Below are 24,673 nucleotides of genomic sequence, written 5' to 3' on the forward strand. Positions count from 1 at the left end.
GCTTCCTCCCTGGCTTGGGGCAGAGTCGTGGACTAAGTGAATATAGTAAACGGATAAATGTCAGTTGAATGAATGAGTTAAAAAGATGATTGCATGGCTCTTAGGGGCTTATAAATAGGATAGATGAATATGAATAAAAATAGTCAAGGAGATTAAATTTGTGGCTGCGATTTATGGAGGGGGGGGAATAAGAACCTGATTAGTGTTTATTTTGAGGGGGGTGTGGTAGTTTGGAGTTAATTCTTTAATCCCAGCTGACTCCAGGGGAGCTGTGGGGATCATGGGGCCAGTTTCCTCTCTTGATTTGGGGAGACAATGACTCCTGGTCTCTGTTTCCTTCAAAGGTAGCATAGTGAGTGTGGGCGACCCTAAGAAGAAATACACACGCTTTGAGAAGATCGGGCAAGGGTGAGTAGGGGCATTTTCTCTCCCTGAAGAAAGGACGCCACGTGGTGTGGACTGGAACGTGTTGAATTCTCTGTAGAGTTGTCTCACATGCACGGTGTTTTCCTTTCTCCACCTTACCGCTCACTCCTCTGCAGGCGTTAGGTTGAGGCTGTGAAGTTCTGGCAGAATTATAGTTAATACGAGCGATGTACCATTCGCTGACCATGTTAAAAATACCCCTGCAGTGAGAGAGAGGGAGCCATTTATTTTCTTAGCACAAAACCAGCTTCCGAAATTACAGCTCTGCTTTTCTAGATTGACCCTGTTTGCTTAGTGCTGACCCCTGCCAGCACAAACAGGAGAGGAAAGGCCCAGAACTGCCTGCAGACTGGGTGGCCGGTACAAAGGGCCCGATTGCATGTCTCCTGGGCTCAGGTTCCTCGCCTGCATCCTGCATGCCGTCGTTAGACCTACTGGACTCAGCAAATCTCAGCTGAGTTCCTCTCTTAATACAACTGTGAGTCAGGCAGAATCTCTGCCCCTGGGTCCGAAAGAGATGAGCCAACAGAGCATTGTAACATACGGTGGCAAGTCTTCAAACAGTGTCTTGCCATTATTTGGTACAAAAGAAGCCCTGCATGGAAAAGCAGCTGCTAGAAGATTCTATTTCAATGAAGCTCCAGATACTAATGATGGTAATTGAAGCCAATATGGTAGTGACTTTTGGGTGGGAGATGTTGATTGGGAGAGGGGCTGGAGGAAACCTATAGATGGCTGATGGAAATCCAATGTCTTATATGTTGGTGGTGAATTATATGGGTGTGCATATCTGGGGGGAAAAAAGCATCAAGTTGTATACTTAAGATCTGTGTAAATTCTTTCAGGTAAGTTATTCTTCTGCATAAAAAAATAAAAACAATGAGGTTTCTACAGACTTAACAAAAGCATGAATGTTAAAAAATAAATAACAAATCTGGCTTGACGTAGGAGTCCCTGGTGAGTACCAACAGGGAAGGTATGTGGCTGCTCACTGAAAGTCTGGAAGTTCAAGTCTACCCCGAGGTACCTCAGAAGAAAGGTCTGGTGATCCACCTCTGGGGATAAAAAATTCAGACATTGAAAACCCAACCCACTGCTCGGACACAGACCCACAAGGGGTCACTGTAAGTCGGATCAATCCCATGGCAGGTGTTTTGTTTAGCTGGTAGCTGACAGGGGATCTCAGCATTATTAGAATGACAGCATTGTTGCTAATGAAGTCTGTCCCAGTTTTCCTCCTTACACACCCAAGACCTTGTGACAATAAGATAAGGAGGCGTTGAATAATATGATGCTGTGCTGTTTGCATCACCTCTCAGGACTCCCACCTGTCATTTGCATCTGTGGTTTAATCCTCAAAACAGCTCAGGCCTTGGGTCAATCTCATTTTCTCCTGGTCCAGGCCTCTTCCAACCAGACAGGCTTTTAAGAGTCTGGACTGGCAGACTGTAGTTAACACCTGGAGAAGAAGTTGCTTTACTTGTCTCCGGGGAAATCTGGGTGGCTCTCCCTTTAATTGTGATGCTGAGGTTAACAATGTAGCAGAAGGATGCACAGGTCTAGACAAGTCAAATTCCTTTTTCTGAGCGGGGGAGGGCTGTCGATTGAGGCCCTCTCATCCCCCAAATTCTATGACTCTTTTTATATCAGCATGGGAGCCCATAAGTAGGCATCATCCACAGAATGCCCTTGTCTAACTGAATCACAGATCGGTCCGTGCTACCGGAGGAATGCACTATTCACTAAGCACCTATGCTGATGTTTACATATCCCAGAATTTTAAAAATAGAACTGCCACACAGATAGAAGGAATTGGTACTGTTATCATCTTTCGCTTGATTTAAATATATATAAGACCGTGAGCTCCTGCCTAGTCATAGGTCTGTTCAAGGTAGAAACAATCAGGTTCTAACACGAGGGCCGGATAGCCTTGTGGACCTTTGTCATCATGTTGGCGGCATAGCCCCAACATGTCTGCTGCCCTGCGGCCTGGGCATCTTTGTCCACTAAGAACCATGCCTCTGGAAGGATGGGGAAGCAGACTGGGGCAGTGAGACAGGCTCTGGCTTTATGGCAGAAGATAAGTAACTAGTGCTATGATGATCATGTAAGAAATGACCATTACAAATATTCTTTGATAGCTCAAGTCTTACGTTCAGAGTTAGGGCCCCAATGAAACAATGGTGGTTAGGGAGTTATCCTACCCCGCCTACTGCCATGAAGTTGATTCCGACTTACAGAGCCCTATACCGGGCTTTTGAGGCTGTGAATTTCTACAGGAGCCCATAGCTGCCTCTGTGTCCTGTGGAGTGTGTGGACCACTGGCCTCATGCTTAAGCTGCTCAACCCTTATCCGACAGCATCTCCGGAGCTCCGCAATTAGGGGGTTGGCGACCACCATTTCTAGGGACAAGTAACCTTTCTTCCCGGATTGACCTGACTTCCCAGGCTTGCCTAGAAGACTTGCTGGTGATGGATCAGAGTTTTAGATTTCCTCAGATTGCATGCAATACATCCCACCACATGGCGGATAGATAGCTGCAAATAGGCTCTCTCATCCTCCCCTCCCCCACCTGGACACGCGCAGCATTGAAAGGAGACTTGAGTTCATCGGCATGGACAGGATTGCTTCCTCAACCTTATTCCCAGCCTTTTCGTTCTCTTTCGTCCGCACGGCTGTCTGCAGGCGAGAGAACTCCAAGAGGTCTGTGGCAAAATGGAATGAAAAGAGACTGGGATTTTCCGGGGACGTCTGTGAGGCCCCCTCGGGTGGATGCGTAGGCTTTCTCATCTTGGCTTTGGAGCAGGGGTCGTGTCAGGTTTTCTGGGAGCATGTGTTTGGAAAGCACGTGTAAGATTGTTTTATTTTTTGAAAAGAACACCTCTGTTGAACTCAGATAGCTTCTTGCTAGGTTACATGCTGGGAAACACTTGTCGAGCTAGGGCAGCGGTTTCTCATATTTCCCATGGTCTTGGGAACCCAGACACCGCTCCTCTATCCATCTCCCGGCGGGTCCACCCACATGCAGATACGCCCACCTACAAGTACCCGGTGTCAAGACTGTTACCCATGCTCTACCATGCTTCAAGACAAAATTTCATTTATTTGTCATTAGAAATAAATATTTCATAATATATAATGACATTGTTTTTGTGATAAATCGCAATGCTTTAATGATGTTCAATTTGTAACCATGGAAATGCATCAACTCATAATAATAGCAAAATGACAGTGATGAAGTGGCAATGAAAATAATGTTGTGGTTGGTGGTCACCACGACATGAGGAACTGTATGACAGGGTCACAGCATCAGGAAGGTGGAGAACCCCTGAGCTAGAGGATCCGATAAGGTCAAACAGGAGGAGCATTTTGAGATTATTTTAGGTGTTTCCATCTGGTTCTGCAAGCTTTTATAGTTTCAAAATAGTTATCATATCCTGAAGTAATTTTTAATTGACTCGAACATATGCACACGTACAGCTCTGTGCTTTTAGGAAATGTCAACGGAACCCATGTCACCAGTCACCCAGACCCAGAAGCAGAACATTCCGGTTGCCCCAGAGGTCGATCTCCTTTTTCTGATAAACATAAGCTTCTCCCGCACATTCTGAAATCCTCCCTAGGGCCCTTTTCTCCTCATCAACCCACCAGTTGAGCATCACAGATCTAACTTCATCCCCACTGACAGGCGAAGAGGGTCGAGGACAGAAGAGGTGAAGGCAGTTTGCCAGGGTCGGTGCAAGAAGAGAAGGAATTAGCCTGCAGTGAACCACCGAGGCATCGTTTTAGGCACATGGCTAGGAGAAGCCTGACTTTCATTCTCATTCGCTTTACATTCACTTATACACGTCGTTTCTCAGCCTTTTGGCTAAGATCAAGTACATCGACTTTGCAGATGAGGCGAAGGAAGCGCAGAGAAGTTAAATCATACGTTCAAAGTCACAGGCCCTGGTTAGAAGACCCAGCGTGAAGTCAGGTCTGTTGGCCCTGGGGGTCCGTGTTCTTTGCGTACCATCTACTAACTCCCCCCGGGAGAATGGGGTCCGGGAGCAAAGAAGAGGATTATTCATTCTGCTAGGATTGCCCACACCTGCGCTGCCAGGCTGTGTCAGAGCTACCTCTGACAAAGGTCGTGTCACTGAGGGCCCGTTTTGACCTGTGTTTTCTCTCTCCCCGCCTCCTGGGACTCAGGGCTTCGGGGACCGTGTACACCGCCATGGACGTGGCCACGGGACAGGAGGTAAGACATTCCCCCTGTTGCTTCTTTGGATCTGTTACTTGCTTTTATCTTGGATTAATGTGTGCCCTTCCTAACTCACTTGGGGTACCTGCTAGTTCCTTCCTCTAGCAGACAGGGAGCAGCTTGATAAGACACAGAGATCTTTAGAAAGTCACTGGCTACAGTGTAGAGAATAGATTGGAGGGGAGCAGACATGTCAAGAGGTTGTTTGGTAAATGTAGGTGAGAGGTGGGGGTCTGGACTATGTGATGGACGTCCAAAGGGAGTGAAATAACCCCAGTCCCGCACTAGCCCCACGAGGGGCTCGGGGGCTGGACTGCTGTGGTCAGTGGGGTTTTCTTTGGCTGAGAGAACTTCCGAGGTAGATTTGACTAGATGGGTCGATTGACTGACGGAGTGTCAGGGTGGCTCACAAGGGAGCGCTATGATTTATCGAGAACCACTAAAGGGAGAGATGTGTATATGAAGAGCTTGGATGCTGCCTGGGGAGACCTTGTGGAAACGCTGCGTGGACAGTTGTTTATGTAAGTTTGGTGCCTGGGAGACGAATCTGAAAGATGGAAAGCCGGATTTAAAACCTGTTTCCCAATGGAGTGGTCCAGAAGGCCCATGTGGTTCTCAACCTGGGGATCGTGACCGCTCTGGAGGTCGAATGACCCTTTCACAGGGGCCACCAAATTCAGAACAGTAGCAAAATGACAGTGATGAAGTAGCAACGAAAATAATGTTATGGTTGGGGGTCACCGCCACACGAGGAACTGTATGAAAGGGTCATGGCGTGAGGAAGGTGGAGAACCCCTGCAGGAGACGTTGAAGGCCTGCGTTTATTCAGCTACCCTTTGCCCCTCTCCTTTCCTGGAACCAGGAGAACTCTGGCCTTACTGGTTTGACCTTCTGACCCGAGATCTAGTCTTCAACAGGGGGAATCTCTGAAGGGAATAGAGAACATTCTGGAATTCCCAGCGCTCTGCCCTCTGATTGTGGGGCGGGAATGCTGGCAGGCAGCTGCCCGGGTTAGTCCATCATTCAGAGAACCTCAGAGGTTGAGAGAGGTCCCGGCTCTCCCAGTGAAAACAGAATTAGGTGTCTCTTAGTCTTCTTCCAATACTTTTGTAATATATATATGTATATTTTATATATATGTATACACACACACACACATATATATGATTACTGTGTACACGATGAATGGAATTTATGATCAGAGTTCAAATGAATTGCCCAAGGTTACCTACGTAGCTAAAGGTAAACATCCAGGTGCTTGGATTTCCACCTTAAAGAACAGTGAACAAATCTGTAACCAGAGGATTTGTTTTGTTTTTAAAGTTGATTTGCCCTAGGTGGATCCTGGATCTTGGCTCAGACCCTTGTAGAAGAGGTCTGTCCCATCCCTGGGCTGACCATGGCTTCTCCAGTATACCAGGTGTGGGCCCCAGGTGTGGGCCCCAGCCTCAGGATCCTCATGGGTTAGAGTCTAGCCTTGGAGGTGACCGTGCCAGTTCCTCCCACTGAGGGTCTCCCTCACCCCCTACCATCTGCGTCACCAAACAGGACGGCTTCCTCCAGCAGTGGACCCCTCCTGAGGACACATGCAAAGCAAGCAGGTCTGACGATGGTCTTCTGGGACCCACAAGGGTGTTTTTCTGACTGACTTCCCAAAGCACACCCACAGGACTTTCTTCCTCAGTGACACCCTGGAAGAGACCAGGATCCCCACTGGGTAGATGCTCAAGTCTTGCCGGGCCAGCAGGGACCTGCCTTCTGTGAACGTAGTGGTGAGCAGAGCAGGATGGGATGATGGTGGCAGTGTGCAGGTGGGGAATTGGAGAGAGAGGTCAAAGAGAGGAGCTGATACCGATCCTAAAAAGAAGCCTCAAGAGTTAGGTAATACTATTTCTTTTTTCCTAAACGGTGGGGAAGTTGAGGCTCCAGGAGCTTTGCTCTCCTGCAGGGTTGTGATGTCTGTCACCCGTCAGCAGAGGCTGGGTTAGATCTCCTAACTCCTCGTCCCATGCCTTCTGGGCAGTGGAGCCCCAGGGGGGCTGAGGTTGGCACCAGGACCCCCTTGTGTTATGTTTCTGGTCTTTTAAGCTTGGAGACCCTTGATAGGAGGCAGGCTGGTGGTTCCTGGAAGGCCTGGAGGTTACGTCTGTGAGGTGGCGCGGGAAAGGGAAACGTGACCCCACGGTTCCCCTCCCTTGTGGTTACAAAACTGTGAATGGAAGCGAGTCCATTAGAGAGGCTGATGCAGCATGGTCCGGAAGGCCCCATTTCCTGCCCCCAGGAGGATACCTCTTGAATGGAGCTGACAGCGGATGTGCACAGGCTTTGTGAGCGAGTGCTCCTGGGGTTGATTCCCCGGGAGGTGGGGGCTACTGTCCGTCACATACAGGCAGGCTGCCGTGTTAGTGCTGGGCATCCTTCCCCCCCAACCCCCATCGTTCAGCAAGCCCTTTTCCACGGAGAATAGATTTAGAAAGAGAGTGGGCTCTGCCGCCGTCATGACCTGTGGACCACTTAAATTGATGACAGTTCATTGATAAGTCTGAACCCCAGTCTGTCTCCCTGAGAGTGCATCTAATGACTGCCCACTTTGCAGGCTGGTCTTAAGGTTGTGCTGAGATGATGCGCATACAGCACCAACCACTGACTGAGCAGGCACTCAGGAAACAACGGGTGGGGGTGGGGGGGTGGCAGTTTTTTGTCATCTTTGCTGCCGCCACCGCCATGCTTGCTGCTCTGTGCCAAGTGCTCACTGTGCGCTGTGATTGCCGTGTGTCACGTTTTCATGATTGATTTAACCTTCTCCGTGAGATCTCTGAAGCATGCCTATGTGTAACCCAGAGACCACGAGCACATTTCGTCCTGGAAACCATCTCGTGAGCGAGGCCACTGGAGTTGGGATTGTTCTCATCAATGTATTGATGCGGTTTGGAGAGCTTGCGATGGGTCAGGCCCAGAATTCAGGTCCTCCGCATTTCAAGTCCCTTTCCTTTTACAAAAGTACCATCTCCTGGCCCTCCTTAACAAACCACTCCCTGCCATCGAGTCGAGCCCCACTCATCGGGACCCTAGAGAGGGTCTCTGAGATAGGGTTTAGGAAATCGTAGCAGCCAGCCTCATCTTTCTCCCATGGAGTGGCTGCTGGCTCGGAACTGCTGACTTAGTTGTTCGCAGCCGGCCCAATTGGGTTCTCAGCAACTCCCAATGCTGACTCTTAATGACCCTGAAGCGCAGAGTAGAATTGTCCCCTAGGGTTGCCCAGGCTCTTTGTGGAAGTAAACGGCCCCATCTTTCCCAAACAGTGACTGGTGGACTTGAATTGCCAACCTTTGGACTAGCCGCTGAGGCTTGCTGAACCAGTGTGGCACCAGGGCTCCTTGGGGGTGTCATAGATGAAGGACACTCAGGCTGGGCCATCTCATCGTCTAGTTATTGAGAAGGATGCTAGAGTCCTGCTGCAGCCTCCGCGTCAGGGGCTGTGCCTGCCTGCCTGCCTTTACAGTCTCCTCTGCTGCTGGCAACCACGACCGTTGTGGGGTGTGTAGGCACTGCCCGTCCTTCAGCAGGCCCGCCCGGGACCCTCAAAGGGGTTCTAGCCTTTAATATGCCCTTAAATTAACCTGTTGCTTTTCAGACGTTAAAAGCAGCTACCCTTTGGGTGTTATAGAAAGCTGCCGTCAGACCAGAGCCTGCCCTGATTGGAGGCTCTGCTCATGGTTTCTCCTCTTTTGGTAGGAGACGAAGTGACCGGAAAACCAGTTCGATTCTTAATGATTAGCTGGGTGTCTGTATAAGACCCCAGGGCCCACCCCATACTTGAAGAAATAATTGAGCCAGGCTTTCCCTGACAACATTCTGAGTTTTCATCCTTTAAATTGCCCTCTCCTTCTGGAAAGACCTAATTTAGTTAGCACTTGTGGCTGCTAACCAAAAGGTCAGGGGATTAAAGCCACCAGCCACGAAAGGTGGGAGAAAGGGGTGGCAGTCTGCTCCCATAAAGATGTACAGCCTTGGAAACCCTCTCGGCAGCTCCTGGCTGAGTCGCCTGGATGGCAAGGTGTCTGTTTGCTTGGGGTCAGTAGATGTTCGTGTTCTTGTCTGGTAAGCAGGAAGACGGGAAGATAGCTCTAGGACATGAACTACAAATTCTGTCTATCACGGGCTAGGGCTGCCTATTGCTGATGCTTTCTGTGCTCAACTCCCCCCCTCCACGGGCTTCTCTTGTGCCTCCCTCCTGTTCACCTTTGTTAAGTACCGGCACTGGCGGGCCTGGCCCTGGTGCCAGAGACATTGAGCGTGGGGAACTCTCCTCTTGTGTCTGTCACCCAGCTGATCACCAGGCAAAGGCACACCGGGCTCCTAAGAAGGGCAAAGGCGTCTGGGATAGGGAGAATGAGGTTTCTTTTGGACTGATACAAAGCACGGATCACTTTGGGGCAGTAGATGATCTATGTGAGAGAGGATCCGGAAGGAAGTTGGGGATCCCGGCCTGTAGGTACCGCCATCCATGCACGCAGGAATACAGCAAGAAGTGACAGGGCTCAGGCCATGAGAACGTCTCCTGTCAGGCTGAGGAGCACCAGCAGACAACCACGAGCCGTTTATGCTCTGAAATAGCATGGAGCGGGAGGTGGGGAAGATGCATCTGGCTGCATGTGCAGCATCAGTGAAAATTTGGCCTCACCTTTGAGCGTGCAAACCTGACTTGCCATTCAGTGGCTCCATGTGCAAGTGACTTACCATCTCTGAATCCCAGTTGCCTCGGCTGCTGAGAGGGTTTCAGTGGCTGTGCTGAACTCCTCGGGTGTCTGTAAGGAATACGTAACAAATGTGAGGGCACGTTACCCGGTCCCTGACACAGAAACGGATGCCAAGGCGCTCTGGAAATGAGCGCAGACCTTCTCTGGTGGTCAGGTATTGTGATTCGTTGCGTAGAAACTCGTTTAATTGCAATAGGCAAAAAAGCCAAGATCGCCATACATCACCATTAGCGGTCCCTCCCCCTCTTTCTCCTCTCCCTGAACCTGATTTACCTTTCTGCCACTGCTCACCTCCACCTCTCTGCAAGCCTCCCCGGATTGCCAGGTGCCAAGCGTTCTTGCCCTCTCTCATGTGTCTGTGGCGTTAGGTAGCAACTTCTGTTATTAAAAAACAAAACCCAGCAGACTCACTGCCATTGAAGCCATTCAGCCAACACTTTCGGACAAGTACACCTGCCCCTGTGGGTTTCCGAGCCTGGCATCTCTATGGGCGTAGGAAGCCTCATCTTCCTCCTGCAGGGCTGCTGGTGGTGTAAAACCACCCTGTGTCCAAAAGCCCAGTGCATAACCCACTACAGCCAGGGCCTTTGAAAGCACCTGTTCTACACCGAGGTCTGATGTCACACGGTGGCATATGCCAGGAGCACCTGGCATGCTGATGCAAGCCCGTGGCATCCGATTCACTAGGCTGGGATGGAACCCTAGCAGTTTCGTTTCCAACACGCTTCGAAATACTGTTGCTGGTCTCGTTTTGAGAAGCCCTGGTCTTACTGGTGAATGGTGACTTCCTGAAGGAGGCTCTGAGACTGTCGTCCTCTTCTGGCCCCCGTGGTGGGGAAAGTCTGGCCACGAGCTGTGCTCGGTAAGCACCGAGCGACTGGCTGCACCGCCTCTGTTCTCTGATTTCAGGTGGCCATCAAGCAGATGAACCTTCAGCAGCAGCCAAAGAAAGAGCTGATTATTAATGAGATCCTGGTCATGAGGGAAAACAAGAACCCCAATATCGTGAACTACCTGGACAGGTATGGAGGGTGGGTCCTGGCAGAGGGAGAGGACCCTATTAGGGACTGGTAGGCGGTGGGGCTCTAAGGGGAGAGGTGATGCCAACACTCACACTTGCCTCTGTTTAAGGGTTTTCTGTGACTCCGCTCTGCCTCCGAGCCTGCATACTGCTGGGCACATCTGATGGCTGGGCAGCCTGGGTTCGACTGAAGGCTGCCACCCTGTGGCTTCTAACAGCTGGCCCTCAAGTTGTATGCTCTTCGGGCTCAGGGGAACCTTCCCGCCCTTCTTCTTGAGACTAAATCTAGGCCCTCAGTTGTTGTTTTCCTAAATCTTTCCTTACTCGGTTTTGTTTTATCCGCTTCAGAGTATGCACACACACCTACTAGATTCCTCATTTGAAATCTGAGGAGTATCAGGAACTCCTCCTTGATTTTAAATTTAACCCGAAAAGTAGTCATTACATTAAGGTATTTGTTTTGTTCTTGTTAGCAAGACTGTTTCACGGTCGCCTCGCAGTAAGCTAGTGTCCAACTAAATTCTCTGGTTGTTGTTGTTTGTACATGGGCTTGCATTAAGCAAGAGCTGGAACTTTTTAGCTATCTTCTATAAATTCCATCTCTATGATTTCAGCCTCTCATTCTAGCTCACCAACCTGGTAAGAGTGGTTATAGCTAACACTTGTGCTGTTTCACTGTAGTGCGAGAGCTTGGATGAACAATGTCTAACTTGGATAAATTGATGACGGCTGTAGGGGTAGCAGATTTGGGCCTGAGGCAAAGAAGAATACAAGTTCTCCAAAAAGAGTGTGGTCTGGCTCATCAGGCAGCGAGCTCCCATCTCTGATGCTGTCGGAGCAGGACAGGAGGGGACCCCGTTGTTGAAGGCCTCTGGTTGCTGTTAGTGGGGTTAGAAGATCCCAGCATGCCTTTACTGATTTTCCAGGTGCCTAGACTGTGGCATCAGCTCAGCCTTTGTCCTCACATAACTCCTGGTCTGGTGGAGACAACCGTACACTTCTGTGGGACTGGAGAAAGGCGGTTGCCCTTCACATGGGCATTCGGTGATGGCTTTGCAAATGAGGGCCTGTGGTTTGGGCTGACATCCCAGAGGAGGACTCCATCCATCTCTGTTCTTCTCCAAATACGTGATGGTGTTCTGGGGCGCTGCCTCTGAAATGTCTGTAGGAAGGGACCTTGGTACAGTGGGGTGCCACAATATGTTTGTCTTGCAGCACCTCACCTTATCCATTGATTCAGTAAATGTTGGCATTGATGGTGTGGAATTTGGGCTAGACTCTTAAACAAGACTTAGTACTTGTTCTTGTAGATCTCAGATGGAGTAGAGCTCCCAAGGAAGTTTAATAACTTTCCCTAATGGGGCTCCGAATCCCAAGCTCTTTCCACCAAAGCGTCTTGGTCAAATATTTGGGTGCTCTACTTGGATGCCTTTTGAGGTGTGAGGACCATGCCTCCCCTTGAAGGAGCCTGTTTTAGGAGGAAGATTTTAATGAGTTAGATTTTGACTACTAATTTAGTAGTTTCCATAAGATTCTGATACCTTAAAAGTCTTACCATCTTTAATGTTCATTAATAAACGTTCCATTTTAATATTTCTGGTCTTTCTGATTTCAGGAAGTTTGCGTTATGATGAACTAGCTTCTTCATTGTTTTTTTTTTTTGTTTGTTTTCTGTGTTCCAGCCTAGTGATCTGAGCGCTCTGCCTTTGGGGCTTCACAGAGCATGTCTGCTTGGTCTTCTCTGGGAGAAAGTCTTCAGAAGTCTTTTGGTGTTTTTTTTTTAAGTGCCCAAATTTTAATCTTAGTCTTGGTTAGAGATTCCAGGAGATCGTATGTCCATCGTAGGGAACAAAGGAAGATTATCAGTGCTCTGGGGAGATAAAAACATTAGACATGCCTCTTACCTTCCTTTATAGATTTCATAAATCTCAAAAAGTGGGGCCAAATAGTCTGAAAACGTCAAGAATATTGCTTCACGTAACAATTACACATTTTAAATTAAATAAACATAAATATGTCCTACAACAATTCTGTAACTGGAAATGAAGTACAACAGTTAGAGTTGTACCTGATATCATCTATATAAACCCATGGGCCCGAGTTTTAAAATGAGTGGTTCTTCCCCTCGTGGTAATGCTTTTCTCTAGCTTAAAGCACTCTGGACCCTTCCAGCGCCGACCCGAGATGCCGGCCACTCTGTGAACGTGCTTGGCCTTTGAGACCCCAAGCCCTGTCTCTGTGTGCGCTGATCGTTCCTTTGTCTGCCCTCTCGCAGTTACCTCGTGGGAGATGAACTGTGGGTCGTCATGGAGTACTTGGCTGGAGGATCTCTGACAGATGTAGTGACAGAGACCTGCATGGATGAAGGCCAGATTGCAGCTGTGTGCCGGGAGGTAAGGCCAAGGGCGAAGGCAGCCTCAGGCAGGAAGTGGCCTCCACATCCTGGTCTCCGGAGCTCAGGCTGGCCACTGTGGAGGTGGGAGGAATTAGTAACGCCTTCAGCGTCTTTTATTCTACCCGGGTTTTGTCATTTCGATCATGATCGTTTTCTCTTCATGATAACTTGTTGGCATCCCCGGTGTTGGATTGGGGATGGGATCTTCCACAAGACTTGGTACTGACTCTCGTGGGTCTCAGATTGAGGAGGACGTCTTATTGCGTCTTGGGCTCCCATTTAACAATATTTCTATAGATGGTTCTGGGCCGTTAGTGACAATTTCCACAGTGTGTCGGCATTCTCTTTACTCTGCTTCCACTGATTCAGCGCCCCTGCCCCTTGTTGACTTCTTACCTGTGCTTTTGGGTGAGATGACCATTTGGGATGGTACAGTTGGCTGTTTAAGAGAGCACATTTTCTCGAGCGATACTGTTTATTTCATCAACCAGTCTAACATTTGGCTGAAAGGAGACCTCTGGGCCTGGCTTCCTAGAGCAATAGTCTAGAGGATTCCACCAATCTCCATCGTGAGTTTTTGGTCGGGATTGGAGTTTTGTTCCACATGTTCTCCTGGTCTCTTGTGTCCTTTGTCAGAGTGGTCAGGGTAGAAGAGGCCCTCGCTCCTGTGGGTGAAGTTCTTCCTGGAGTCTTTGGTTTTCTTCATTCCTTTTTGCTCCCGATGGACATAGACCGAGAGTTGGATCACTGATGGCCACTTACCAGTGTTCACGATGTTGCTTACCACTGTAGGCTGTCGTGCACTGTTTTATGTACTGTGCGTTATGCCAGGTAACTGAGTTGTCCCATGAGGCTACGGTCCTGCCCCTTTCAGTTCAGTCAACCAGTCTCACGAGATACTGGGTATGTCTGTGAGAGCTCTGTCTATTTTGCCTCTTATGTGGCTTGCTATTTGTATATAGGACTATATTGTAGAGAGCACGCTAGTAGGCTAATGGAATTAGCTGAGGTTTTTAGGAGATCTGATTTCTTTGCCCTCCCATGAATCCAGCCTATTTTTATGATAAAGCCTCTAAGAAGTCTTCTGAGGCTTTTGTTACCTACTCACTCTAAATTCGTTCTAAATTTAGCCACTGGTCAGTTCTGAGAAAATTATTAAGTTATGCCCGTTGACGTAGACTGTCCCTGTTGGCTAGCATCTTGGGTGTTTCCAACTGGCAGATGTTTCTAACCACTGGATTTAGTTGAAAACCCGATATCTCATGGCGTGCCCCCCTGGTACAGATGGGAAACGGACCCAGAGGAGTAAGGGGTGTGTCCAGCGTGAGATGGCTAGTCAGGCGGTAAGAGAGCCAGGCATTTCCATCTACCAGCCCGTCTGCCCCCTCGTGACAGTGGAGGTGCTGCCAAGGAGGTTCTTTTTTTTCCTCTCGTCTCCTTTTTTTTTTTTTTGCTGGTTTCAACCATTCCTATAACTTAAAAGAACAGACACTACCCCTTCCCTCCCATGTGATTTCTAAACATGAAGGGGCTTCAGAACATCTTGGGGGAAACTGGAATGAAAAGATAATGAAAGATTTCCATGAACTCTTTAAATACCCTCATGCTCATTTCAAGTGTAGACGACTATACAACTTAAGGTATGTTCCGTTACCTGCGGGACCTTCTCCTGTCGACAGGCACATTGAGTTCATCCCCAGAAGAGCCCAAATGGTGACCCCTCAGTTAAGCGTCTCTCCTCGTAGCAGCACCGTCTGACGTGTATGTGTTCCTTTCCTCTAGTCCTCTGATTATAAAACTCCTTTCCATTTTGCTTCTGGAATTTTTCTCCGTTTTTTTTAATCAAGGATCTAATGTTTGGTAAACACCAAAATCAATCCCTTGGAGGGATTTCTTCCCTTTAGCAAAGCTATGCTAAGAAGAAAGCATGGAGCATTATAGGGAGTCTTGGTTCTAGATTTTAATTCTGCCTCTTATTTGGGGCAAGTTCGTGAACTTATTGGACTCATTTCACTTTAATCTGAAAACGAGGTTAAATGAGTTGTTTTTTCTCTAAGTCTTCTGGTTTATGTGTCTGTTTTCTCTCTCCGCCCACCCCCCTCCACCAGTGTCTGCAAGCCCTAGAGTTTCTGCATTCAAACCAGGTCATTCACAGAGACATCAAGAGTGACAACATCTTGTTGGGAATGGATGGCTCCGTCAAGCTAAGTGAGTAGGCGTCTAGCAGGAATCATACTGCTTTTCTCTGTGGGCTAGAAATAATAATAGTAGGTACAAGCCTCATCAATGGGTCTTTAGTTCCTGGGATACGCAGATTCTTTATATTCTTCTACCATAGAACGCTACTTGGGCAACAATAATTTGCTGAGTGCCTACTATTGGCTGGCTCCGGTGAGGATGGATACTGAGGGCACTTGTTGCCCGTGGTCACGGAGCTCTCAGACTAGTTATTAGACGCCTAATGATTGCACTCTTGTGCTATAGGAGGCACGGAATAGTTGATTAGAGCAAATGGTTCAGTGTGCTTAATACCAGTGAATGATGGATTGTTAGAAAAATTTTAAGAGCCCCCCCCCCAATAAAATGATTTTAAAATAATAATAAAAAAGAATAAAGGCTTCGGTGGAATTTATTTCATCAGTTATCATTCAGCAAACATTTATTGAATGCTTATTATATCCCAGGTCCCCTGGGAATACAACAATGAGTAAGGAGACGTAGATCTTACTATCAAACATACCTTTTGACTTAAATAAGCATATTATTGTTTTATTCAGAGAAGTAAGGATCCATAATCCAGACAAACAGGTTGTGTCACAGGAGGATGGGAGGCTCATGGAAGGACTGTCCGTTGTCTCTGGCCATGAGACACAGGTTGAAGAACCGATACAATAGAGTTCTAACTATCATAGGTGACTAAAGCCAAGGGTTCATTCTAAGGGAATAAGGCAAGGACCAGATTGTGAGACATGGGAATAACTTTCAGCAACAAAGTAGAACTGGGTCAAGGTCACAGTGGGCAGCTTGGACATTGATGCCTGTAGTTTGAAGAAAGAGAAGATATATTTTATATTCCACCTTCTCTGTAGGGTTGGATAAGGGACAGCCTAGAGCAGTGGTTCTCAACCTGTGGGTTGCGACCCCTTTGGGAGTCAAACAACCCTTTCATAGGGGTCACCTGATTCATAACATTAGCAAAATTACAGTTATGAAGTAGCAACGAAAATAACTTTATGGGAAAAAAGAAAATGATGGCAACATATGTACAAATGTGCTTGACACAATGGATCTATGTATGGATTATGGTAAGAGCTGTACAAGCCTCCAATAAAATGATTATAAATAACTAAATACATACATACAAAAAAATAATTTTCTTTGGTTGGGAGTCGCCACAACATGAGGAACTATGTTAAACGGTTGCAGCATGAGGAAGGTCGAGAACCACTGGCCTAGAGGAACTGGATCTGTAGCTGGGCGTTAGATAACTCCAGCATTGAAGAGGCCGGGATAGCAGTGGCTGGGGGTCAGGCAGGGCTTGACACCTGGGAGTAGGGCATTGCCCATGCTCACCAAGGAATGCCCTAAATGTAACTCCTTGCCTTGTTTCTTTTCCTTCTCTAGCTGATTTTGGGTTCTGTGCCCAGATCACCCCAGAGCAGAGCAAACGAAGCACCATGGTGGGAACCCCATACTGGATGGCTCCAGAGGTGGTGACGAGAAAGGCCTATGGGCCCAAGGTGGACATCTGGTCTCTGGGCATCATGGCCATTGAAATGATCGAAGGGGAGCCCCCATACCTCAATGAAAACCCTCTGAGAGTGAGTGTTGGTGGTCTCATTTCAAGATGTCTGGGATGTTGCCTTCCGGTCCAGGAAAAGGCCTCAGGCTGTTCATTGTGACTTCCTGGATCAAACGAGGCATTAAAGCACCCAACAAAAGAATTCCACTGCCATCAAATTACTTCTGACTCATAGCAACCCATGGGAACGGGTAGGCCCGCATCTCAGTATTTCCAAGTCTGTTCTTCTTCATGGGCGCAGACAGCCTCATCTTTCTCCCATAGAGCGGTTGATGGGTTTGAACCACAGCAGGCCATGCAGTTAGCAGCCCAGTGCTTAACCCATGGTGCTACCAGGGCTCCTTAGACTAGGCCAGGCACAAGTACTGTGTCATAAAAAGGCAGAGGGGTGAAGTAAGTAATGGAGACAGGTGGGGAGATGGGGGTGAGGGGAGAAGAAATAGGCGATTGTGGAGCCCCAGTGGTGTGGTTGGTTATGCATTGGGCCTGCCATCCTGATGGTTGACAGTTCAAAACCACCAGCAGCTCTGGAGAAAGGCTGGGCTTTCTCTTCCTGTCAAGAGTTCCAGTCTGGGAAACCCGCAGGGGGTTGATATGCATCAGCATTGACTGGATGGCGGTTGACAGTGTGAGTACATGGGTCGAAGGGGAAGTTCTCTCTTCTATGTTATTTGAGCAAAAACTTGAAGGAGCAAGTCATGAACTTAGTCTTGAGACATGAGTTTTCCAGGTGCAAAGACCCTGATTTGGCAACGTTCTTGTCTTCTGGGGGGAAAAACCAGAGACCTGTGGCCCTGGAGTGAGGAAGGAGCCCAGCGAGTGGTGGCGAGGCCGAAGAACTTGTAGGGGACGAGAAAGAGTAGGCTCGTGAGGCCTTGGTTGCTGTTCGGTCAGACGGGAGAAGGCCTGGAGGGGGTTGGGCTGAGGAGTGATGTGACCTGATCGTTGTTGCACCAGCATCACTTAGGCTGTTGTTACGGAGAGACTGTTCTCAGAGTTCAGGTCTGAGTGGTACTTGGACCAGGTTGGCAGGAGTGGACGCTGGAAGTGCTTGGGCCTGTCTTGAAAGTACAGCTGACAAAATGAATTGGATCTAAGAAAGAGAGGCCTCCTGATGAATTGGGTCCTGAATTGCTATTTTTTTAAAAATGCCCTTTACTGAGATGTTGTAATCAAGAGTTGGTTTTGAACGTGCTCATTTTAAGTGTTTATTAGACATCCCAGTGGAAATGGTGAGTGTGGGCTACAGTATCTGGAGCCCCAGAGAAAGAGGTCAGGACTATCAATATAAACTTATTACTCGACAGCGTTTAGCTGTTACTTAATGTAGACATAGAGCGATCACTCACCTCGGGTAGGGAGGGAGTGCAATGGAAGAAGAGAACTGAGTCCTGAGCTCCAGGCGGCCTCCAGCGTTAACCAGTTGAGAGACGAGGAACTAGCAGTGCGACCCGAGGAGGAGGGCCTTCCTAGGAGCGTGAGAACTGAGCTCCGAGGCCAAGACAGCAAGGTGTTTCAAGGAGAGTTGCTCACTGTGGTGAAGGTAAGATGCGGCTGAGATATCAGCACTGGATTTGTCAGGGTACCTCTGTGGAGGTTATTTGTGGGGTATCAGCCTCCATAATCGAATGGGTCCAAGGGGTGGTTGTGTAATTGAGGGTTAAGATTAAAGAGACATCAGACAATCTTAGGCATGCAATAGCTCACCTCCCGGCCAACCATGATCTCAGCGGCCAGGGACATGCAGGCCCCCCTGGTTACATCATAACAGGAAGGAGTTGTACAATAGGCATACATCAATCAGAGGGGGACAAGCTAGGGGTGTACACGCAATCAGAAGGGGCGGCACTAAGGTTCAACATGCGACAAGATGGGCGGACCCTAGATTCAAGATGGCAGCCTAACCCTGGTTCTCCTTGAGTTGGCTTGACCTTGTCTCTGGGCTCTCCTTCAGGGAAACAATCCTCCATCCGTATCAGCAGGGCATAGGACAGACTATAGCGCCTACATGGCTGATGCCCTCGGGGAAATAACCTCTAAGCAGCTGACCTCCAAGTGTACAGTCACCCACCATGTGCTACCAAGCAGCACCACAGGCCTGGCATTCAATATGGGGGACAACCTGGGGAAAAACCCATCTGCATCTCACAGTTATTCAGGACCTTTGATGGGGATGAATGCCTAAGTAGAGGAAACTCATGAGAGTGCGATTTTTTTTTTTAATGATGCTATCTCAGTATACGTATATGCTGATGAGTGACTGCGTGGAAAATGATCGCGTACAGGACCAGAAGTGACAGTTGTAGGAATGAGGTCCCCGAGTACCGACGAGTTGGGTCGAGTCTGAAGTAAAGGGCATTCGGTTAGAACCTGGGCGGTGAGTGTCTCCATGACAGTGGGAGAGACAACAGCGTGTGAACACAGATGCAACCGTGGTGGTCATTTTAGTCTTGGGAAGATGTGAAAGTGACTCCTTCACATGAAGAGTGGAGGCAAGATGGCTTTTGTGTCTGCTCTCCTCCCTTCCTGCGCGTGTGCTCACCCAGCCTTCACTTCCAGCGCATGTCTCTCTCGAATGGCTCTGATTATCGGCAGGAACTTCAGTGCACCCAACCCCAACCTACCTTCCGTTGTGTCTGCTCTGTGGGCCCAGCTTTGTCCCTGGAGGCCGCATCCATCACACATGCCCCAGCGGTAGGATAGCCGTGCAGAGGCGGGAAGAACGTGGTCAGGGGGTGTGATGAAAGCAGACTCGGACTCGGGGAGAGTCCCCAGGTACAGATGGACAGAGACGTGGAGGAGCTCGCTGGGCAGTCGCTTACCTGTCGGCTTCTTGTGGCTGTGAGAGGCCCCCAGCAACTGCCTTCTGGCCTTTATGAGACCCTGGCACCCCGAGGGCCAGGAATCAGACTGGTGGCCTCTGCTCAGTCACCTCCTCTGTACGATGGGGCCACTATCCCCACCTCACCATGTGCTGCGAGGATTAAAGGTGGTAAGATGGGGAGGGGGAAGCAAGCCAGAAAGCAGACTGGGGGTTGAGTAGAGGCCATGAACTCCTGTGAGCAGTGTGAGTCTAGGTGTGTCTGAGACTACCTGTGAAATGGTAACATTTATGACTATTATTATGGTCAGCAAGTGCGATGGTGCTTTGTGGATTCCAGTGCTGAGTGCTTGTATAGAGTTCGTGTTCCTGGATTTTTCTTCATTCCCCGCCCCCCACCTCCAGGGGAAGCTTCATGTTAGGGGGCCAGGGAGGCTGCAGTGAGATAAACTGCTGCCTTAGTGAACACTCTCCCTTTTTTTTATGGCCCTCGGGCAGAGCGCATCATAAACTCTCATACCTGTGATCAGTAATAATAATGACTCCGTAGATCTATCACCTGCTTCCTGAGTTGACAACATGTTTTCCAAATACGCTGATCTCATGTACTCTCGCACACGTGTCTCCCCCGTTTGAGTGATGGAGAAAGACGTTGGAAATTCGATGGCTCTCCATGGTCACATGCTTTGTAATATAAAACCTGATCCCTTGGCCATATTCTTTCCGGTAAAGAATCAGAGCTTCCTGGTTGTCTCCTAGAGGCATGGCGCTGTCTGTAAGAGGGGATGTCTGAGAACCCCAGATGCAGCCCAATAGGCCTTAGTTAGCTAGTGCTGCAGGACCAGAAATACCACCCACAGGTGCCTTCAACAAACAGACATTGATTGTCTCCGATTTCAGACGGCTGGAAATCTGACTTCAGGGTGCTGGCTCTGGGGGGAAGCTTTCTCAGCCTTGCCCATTGGGAGGAAGGGCCTGGACTCTCTGGACTGCTCCTGCCAGGCTATTGTCATGTAGTTTTGACATCTCTCTTGCTTCTCGCACTTGCTTGTGTAAACACTTTTATATTTCAAAAGAGCTTGATTAAAAACTCCCCAAACCGCACTGTCATCGAGCCAATTCTAACTCAGAATAGCCTTTAGAACCCGAATGAGACAGTCCAGAAGGTTCTGTTCCCAAGGCAGACTGCTACATCCCGAGGACGGGTTGGCTGGTTAGTTGGCTCCAACTGCGTACTGTTTGATTAGGAACCAAGCAGTTTAGTCACCCGGCCACCAGGGCTCCCTGATGTAAGACACATCCTACACCAATCTGACTCATCGACCTACAAAAAGAAAACCTGGGCCCACGTGGGCTTTTGACGGTAGATAGAGGGGTGAGGATGTATAACAGAAAAATTTTTGGTGGGGGGAGTGCCTTCTCAATTTCATCCATAAAAGTGAGTCTTCATTTTTGTTGCCAGGCATTGTACCTCATTGCCACCAATGGGACCCCAGAGCTTCAGAACCCCGAGAAGCTGTCTGCTATCTTCCGGGATTTCCTGAACCGCTGTCTCGAGATGGATGTGGAGAAGAGGGGTTCTGCTAAAGAGCTGCTCCAGGTAACTCTTGAGAAACCCCTCAACCAAACCCAGACTCACTGCCATCGAGTCAAGGCTGACTCTTAGCGACCCCCCCCCCCCTTCCCCATGGATTTCTGAGACTGCAACTGCTTACAGGAGTAGAAAGCCCAGTCTCCTTCCCACGGAGCTGTGGGTGGTATCAAACTGCCAACCATACGGATCGCCACCCAAGACTTAACCACAGCACCACCAGGGCCCCTTCTGGAAGCCCTGGGCATTGAGAAATGTGCCAATACTGTGCCTAGCCTGTGTCTGGCGACACCATTCCTAATGGAATTCCAGTGTCACTGCTGAAAACCGGTGCCCTCTAGGGTTTCATTCCTGATACGACAATGTCTTACTAATAAATACCTCACATTGTATTCTTAGAGATTCCAAGTATTCAGCACTGTGCCTTGTGAATTTATGGGTTTGGTTATTCCCATTTTTACAGATGAGAGAACCAAGATCCTTAATGACATAGCCGATGTAAGTTGTGGAGCCAGAGTTTCAGTCCATGTCTGTCTGGCTCTCCGTGGGTGTGCTCTTGGCCAATGGTTTTGAAGGCCTAAGTTGGTTTGATACTGTTAAAAGGGATCTTTCGATTTGCTGATGATCGAAGGCTCGTCCTTCATCCAGACCCCAACCCACAAAACCAAACTCACTGCCACGGAGTTGGTTCTGACACATCAAGACCCTACAGGACAGAAGAGAACTGATCCTGCGTGTTTCTGAGGCAGGCAGTTTTTCTGGGAACAGGAAGCTTCCTCTTGCTCCTCTGGAGCAGCCGGTGGGTTCAAACGGCTGAGCTAGTGGTTGGCAGCACAACAACGTGTGACCCACTGCCTGTGCCATCGGGGGTCGTCCGTACAGACGTGGATGTCTTCATGTCTTGTAAGGGTTGCAGAAGGCCGAATGGTCACATATTGTTTGCTCTTTCTCCCTCCTAGCATCAGTTCCTGAAGATTGCCAAGCCCCTGTCCAGCCTGACCCCACTGATTGCTGCAGCAAAGGAGGCCACCAAGAACAGTCACTAAGGCCATGCTCACCCCAGCCCCATTGTGCCAAGCCTCCTGTGAAATCAATGCTCATTTCAGAAATTCCCGCCCCAGTGCCCTCGCCGCCTTGACTCAATACCTCCCCCTCCCGTTTTCTGGTCTAGAGATCTCCAGAATTGGTCTTTGGAAACCACGTGCCCAGCATTGACGGGAACTATCACTGGGATGACTTAGCAGCTGATGACCGTTTCTCAGTAAGGAAAGTCATGCCACTCTGTGGAGGTGGGAGTGACTTACGATGGAGGGTTTCCGTGAATAGACTTGGACTCTTATTTCTACATAGCAGAATCCACACACACACACCCCTGCAATCAGTTCTTAAGTCTTTAAATTGAATGGCTGGATAACATTATCCATTTGTAAGGGCTGAGGTGTCTTTAGTGCTTGCTTTTCCGTGACCGAATTGCCCAAATGCCTCCTTGTACTGGAAAACTGGAGCCGCTTGAGGAGTGCCCTGGGGTTTGGTCATCTGCCAAGGACACGAAGTGGCTTAGCTTCCTGGACCATGACTTGGGCACAGCTGATCCTGACATGGGGATAGCGAGCTACGGACCATAGTTTTTCTTGCTGTGGGTTTCTAGCAGCTGTTTGGGAGGACCTTGACCCAGTAGTGTTTCCCATGCTATTCCTCATGAAACGGTCTTGGCTGGTGTAGCAGCTTTTAATTCCCTGCATCTCTTAGGCCGCTGCCCCCGCTTTGTATTTGTTGATAACACTGAGAGGTTCCCGAGGGCACATGCTGGGTGAGAGCGGTGTGAGAAGTCAGGGGTAAAAAATAACAAAGCTGCTTCCAGGGCTGGGCTGGGCCTTGGTCCCTGCCCAGCGATACCTGTGGGATGTTTTGAGAACTCAGCCTCTTTCCTTCTGGGATGCTGAGCTGAAGGATTAGCCCAGATCTTGGGACCCGCATTTTTAGGTCCCAGGGAACTCTCTCCAGATCTGAGAGAGCATTTGGATTTTGTATGCCTTTAGATGGTCTTGGCCCAGGCCTGAGATGATAATCGCCAGCTGTGAGGGGACCCTGTCTGGAAGGTGCATGGCCAAGCTCTCTGCCAATGGAAATGCTTGCACTGGGTGTTGGGGACGTTTGCTACCTCCTGCTGTCTTTGTGGTTTTGGCCCTTCCACCGTGGTAGGACCCCTGGCCAGCATTGTGACTCGTCATGTCAGCCCATTGGCTACCTTGTCTTGCTCTGAGGCACCACGCCTCTGCAGCACAGGTTTCTGTTTCCTTCAATAAAAGGAGATGAAAACATTCTACTGGGAGTCTTGCCTTCTTTTCTGATTTTTTCATTTGGCTGTTATTCCAAACTTACAAACCATTGTAGGAAAGGGACCAAAATAAAAACCCCACTCACTGCCATGGGGTTGATTCCATCTCAGGATTCCCATATATTCTGTCTCCACATGATCCAGGTTGTTAAACACTGACCATTTTTGCCTTAGCATTGCATACACACACGTATGAAAGAGAATGCTAAAGTAAATATGCTAAATGTTTTAACAGTTCATCTGTCACATGTTTGCATATGCACGTATTTTATCCCCTCCCTGAACCATTGGTGAGCAACTTGAAGATTGGGTGATGCTTTGCATTAAATACTGTATATCCTTTCTTTCTTCTTAACACTGTACTTTAAATATAACATAATTAGGGGCCCAAACATGTTTGGACTGTTTTTAAGAAATCACTGCAAAGTAAACACACGTGCATCCATCACCTCAACCAGGAAACGGCAGACTCCCGGTTGCCCGGAGCCTTCTCTGATCACATCTTCTCCATAAGGCAGCCACTCCCTGACTTCCCCTCTCCAAGAGGCAGCCACTATCCTGACTTAGTAAAAGCCCTCCCTTACTTTTCTTTATACTTTAATTACATCCATGTGTGTTCCCAAGCCTATATAGTTTTAATTTAGGACAGTTTGTTTTGTTTTTTCAGTTCAGTTAGTTTTGAACTTTAAAGTAGAGTAAATCTTATTGTGTCTTTTTTCCCATTCAGATTTTATGTTCCGATATATGAGTGTTTGAAGCTGTGTTTAATCTGGTTCATTCAGTATTAATACTGCATAGCACTTGAGAGGAATATTTTTATCCTGCCTTTGGTGATAACTGTACTCCAGATCCAGCCACCTTGCTACATGAGCGCTGTGCTACCTGTCCTCACTCTCGGGTGCAAATGAATACAGTCCAACTGCTTTGGGACTGTGGGGAAAGCAGAGTGGTAGGAATGAGCTCCTTCTGGGTCTCTGGGAAGGTGCTTGTGCTGGTTGTGGGCCAGATATGGTAGGTCCTTTAGAAAAAGCAGCAGCTCATCAGAAAGAAAGAACTAATTATGAAAGATCAGTTATGTGGCAGGTACAAGATCAACATACAAAAATCAATTGGGCACCTCTATGCCAACAACGAGCATTCTGAAATATGGATGTAAAGAAAGCAATACAACTTAGATAGCTATCAGAGAGATAAAATACTTAGAAATAAATCTAACCATAGACATAAAAAACATATACAAGGGGACTTCAAATGTTCATGGAAACACTCCATTAT

The 24,673-nt window shown here is 48.5% G+C and overlaps 1 protein-coding gene across 4 annotated transcripts in view; it reads left to right on the top strand.

The window, feature by feature from the left end:
- The window catches only part of PAK1 (p21 (RAC1) activated kinase 1), a 153,033-nt gene extending 130,756 nt beyond the window's left edge, over positions 1-22,277 (top strand). For all 4 annotated transcript variants that reach the window (XM_045293066.1, XM_045293065.1, XM_045293064.1 and 1 more), the window contains exons 8-15: positions 345-408; positions 4,619-4,667; positions 10,340-10,452; positions 12,727-12,844; positions 14,955-15,054; positions 16,471-16,667; positions 20,932-21,069; positions 22,020-22,277. In XM_045293066.1, coding sequence (XP_045149001.1) covers positions 345-408; positions 4,619-4,667; positions 10,340-10,452; positions 12,727-12,844; positions 14,955-15,054; positions 16,471-16,667; positions 20,932-21,069; positions 22,020-22,106 — 866 coding nt within the window. In that variant the 3' untranslated portion in view covers positions 22,107-22,277. The remainder of the gene's footprint in view (positions 1-344; positions 409-4,618; positions 4,668-10,339; positions 10,453-12,726; positions 12,845-14,954; positions 15,055-16,470; positions 16,668-20,931; positions 21,070-22,019) is intronic.
- The last annotated feature ends 2,396 nt before the right edge of the window (positions 22,278-24,673 follow it).

This window comes from Echinops telfairi, unplaced genomic scaffold (genome assembly GCF_000313985.2).
Source record: "Echinops telfairi isolate 266 unplaced genomic scaffold, ASM31398v2 ScPeMD7_1713;HRSCAF=2227, whole genome shotgun sequence".
Lineage (NCBI taxonomy): Eukaryota > Metazoa > Chordata > Mammalia > Afrosoricida > Tenrecidae > Echinops > Echinops telfairi.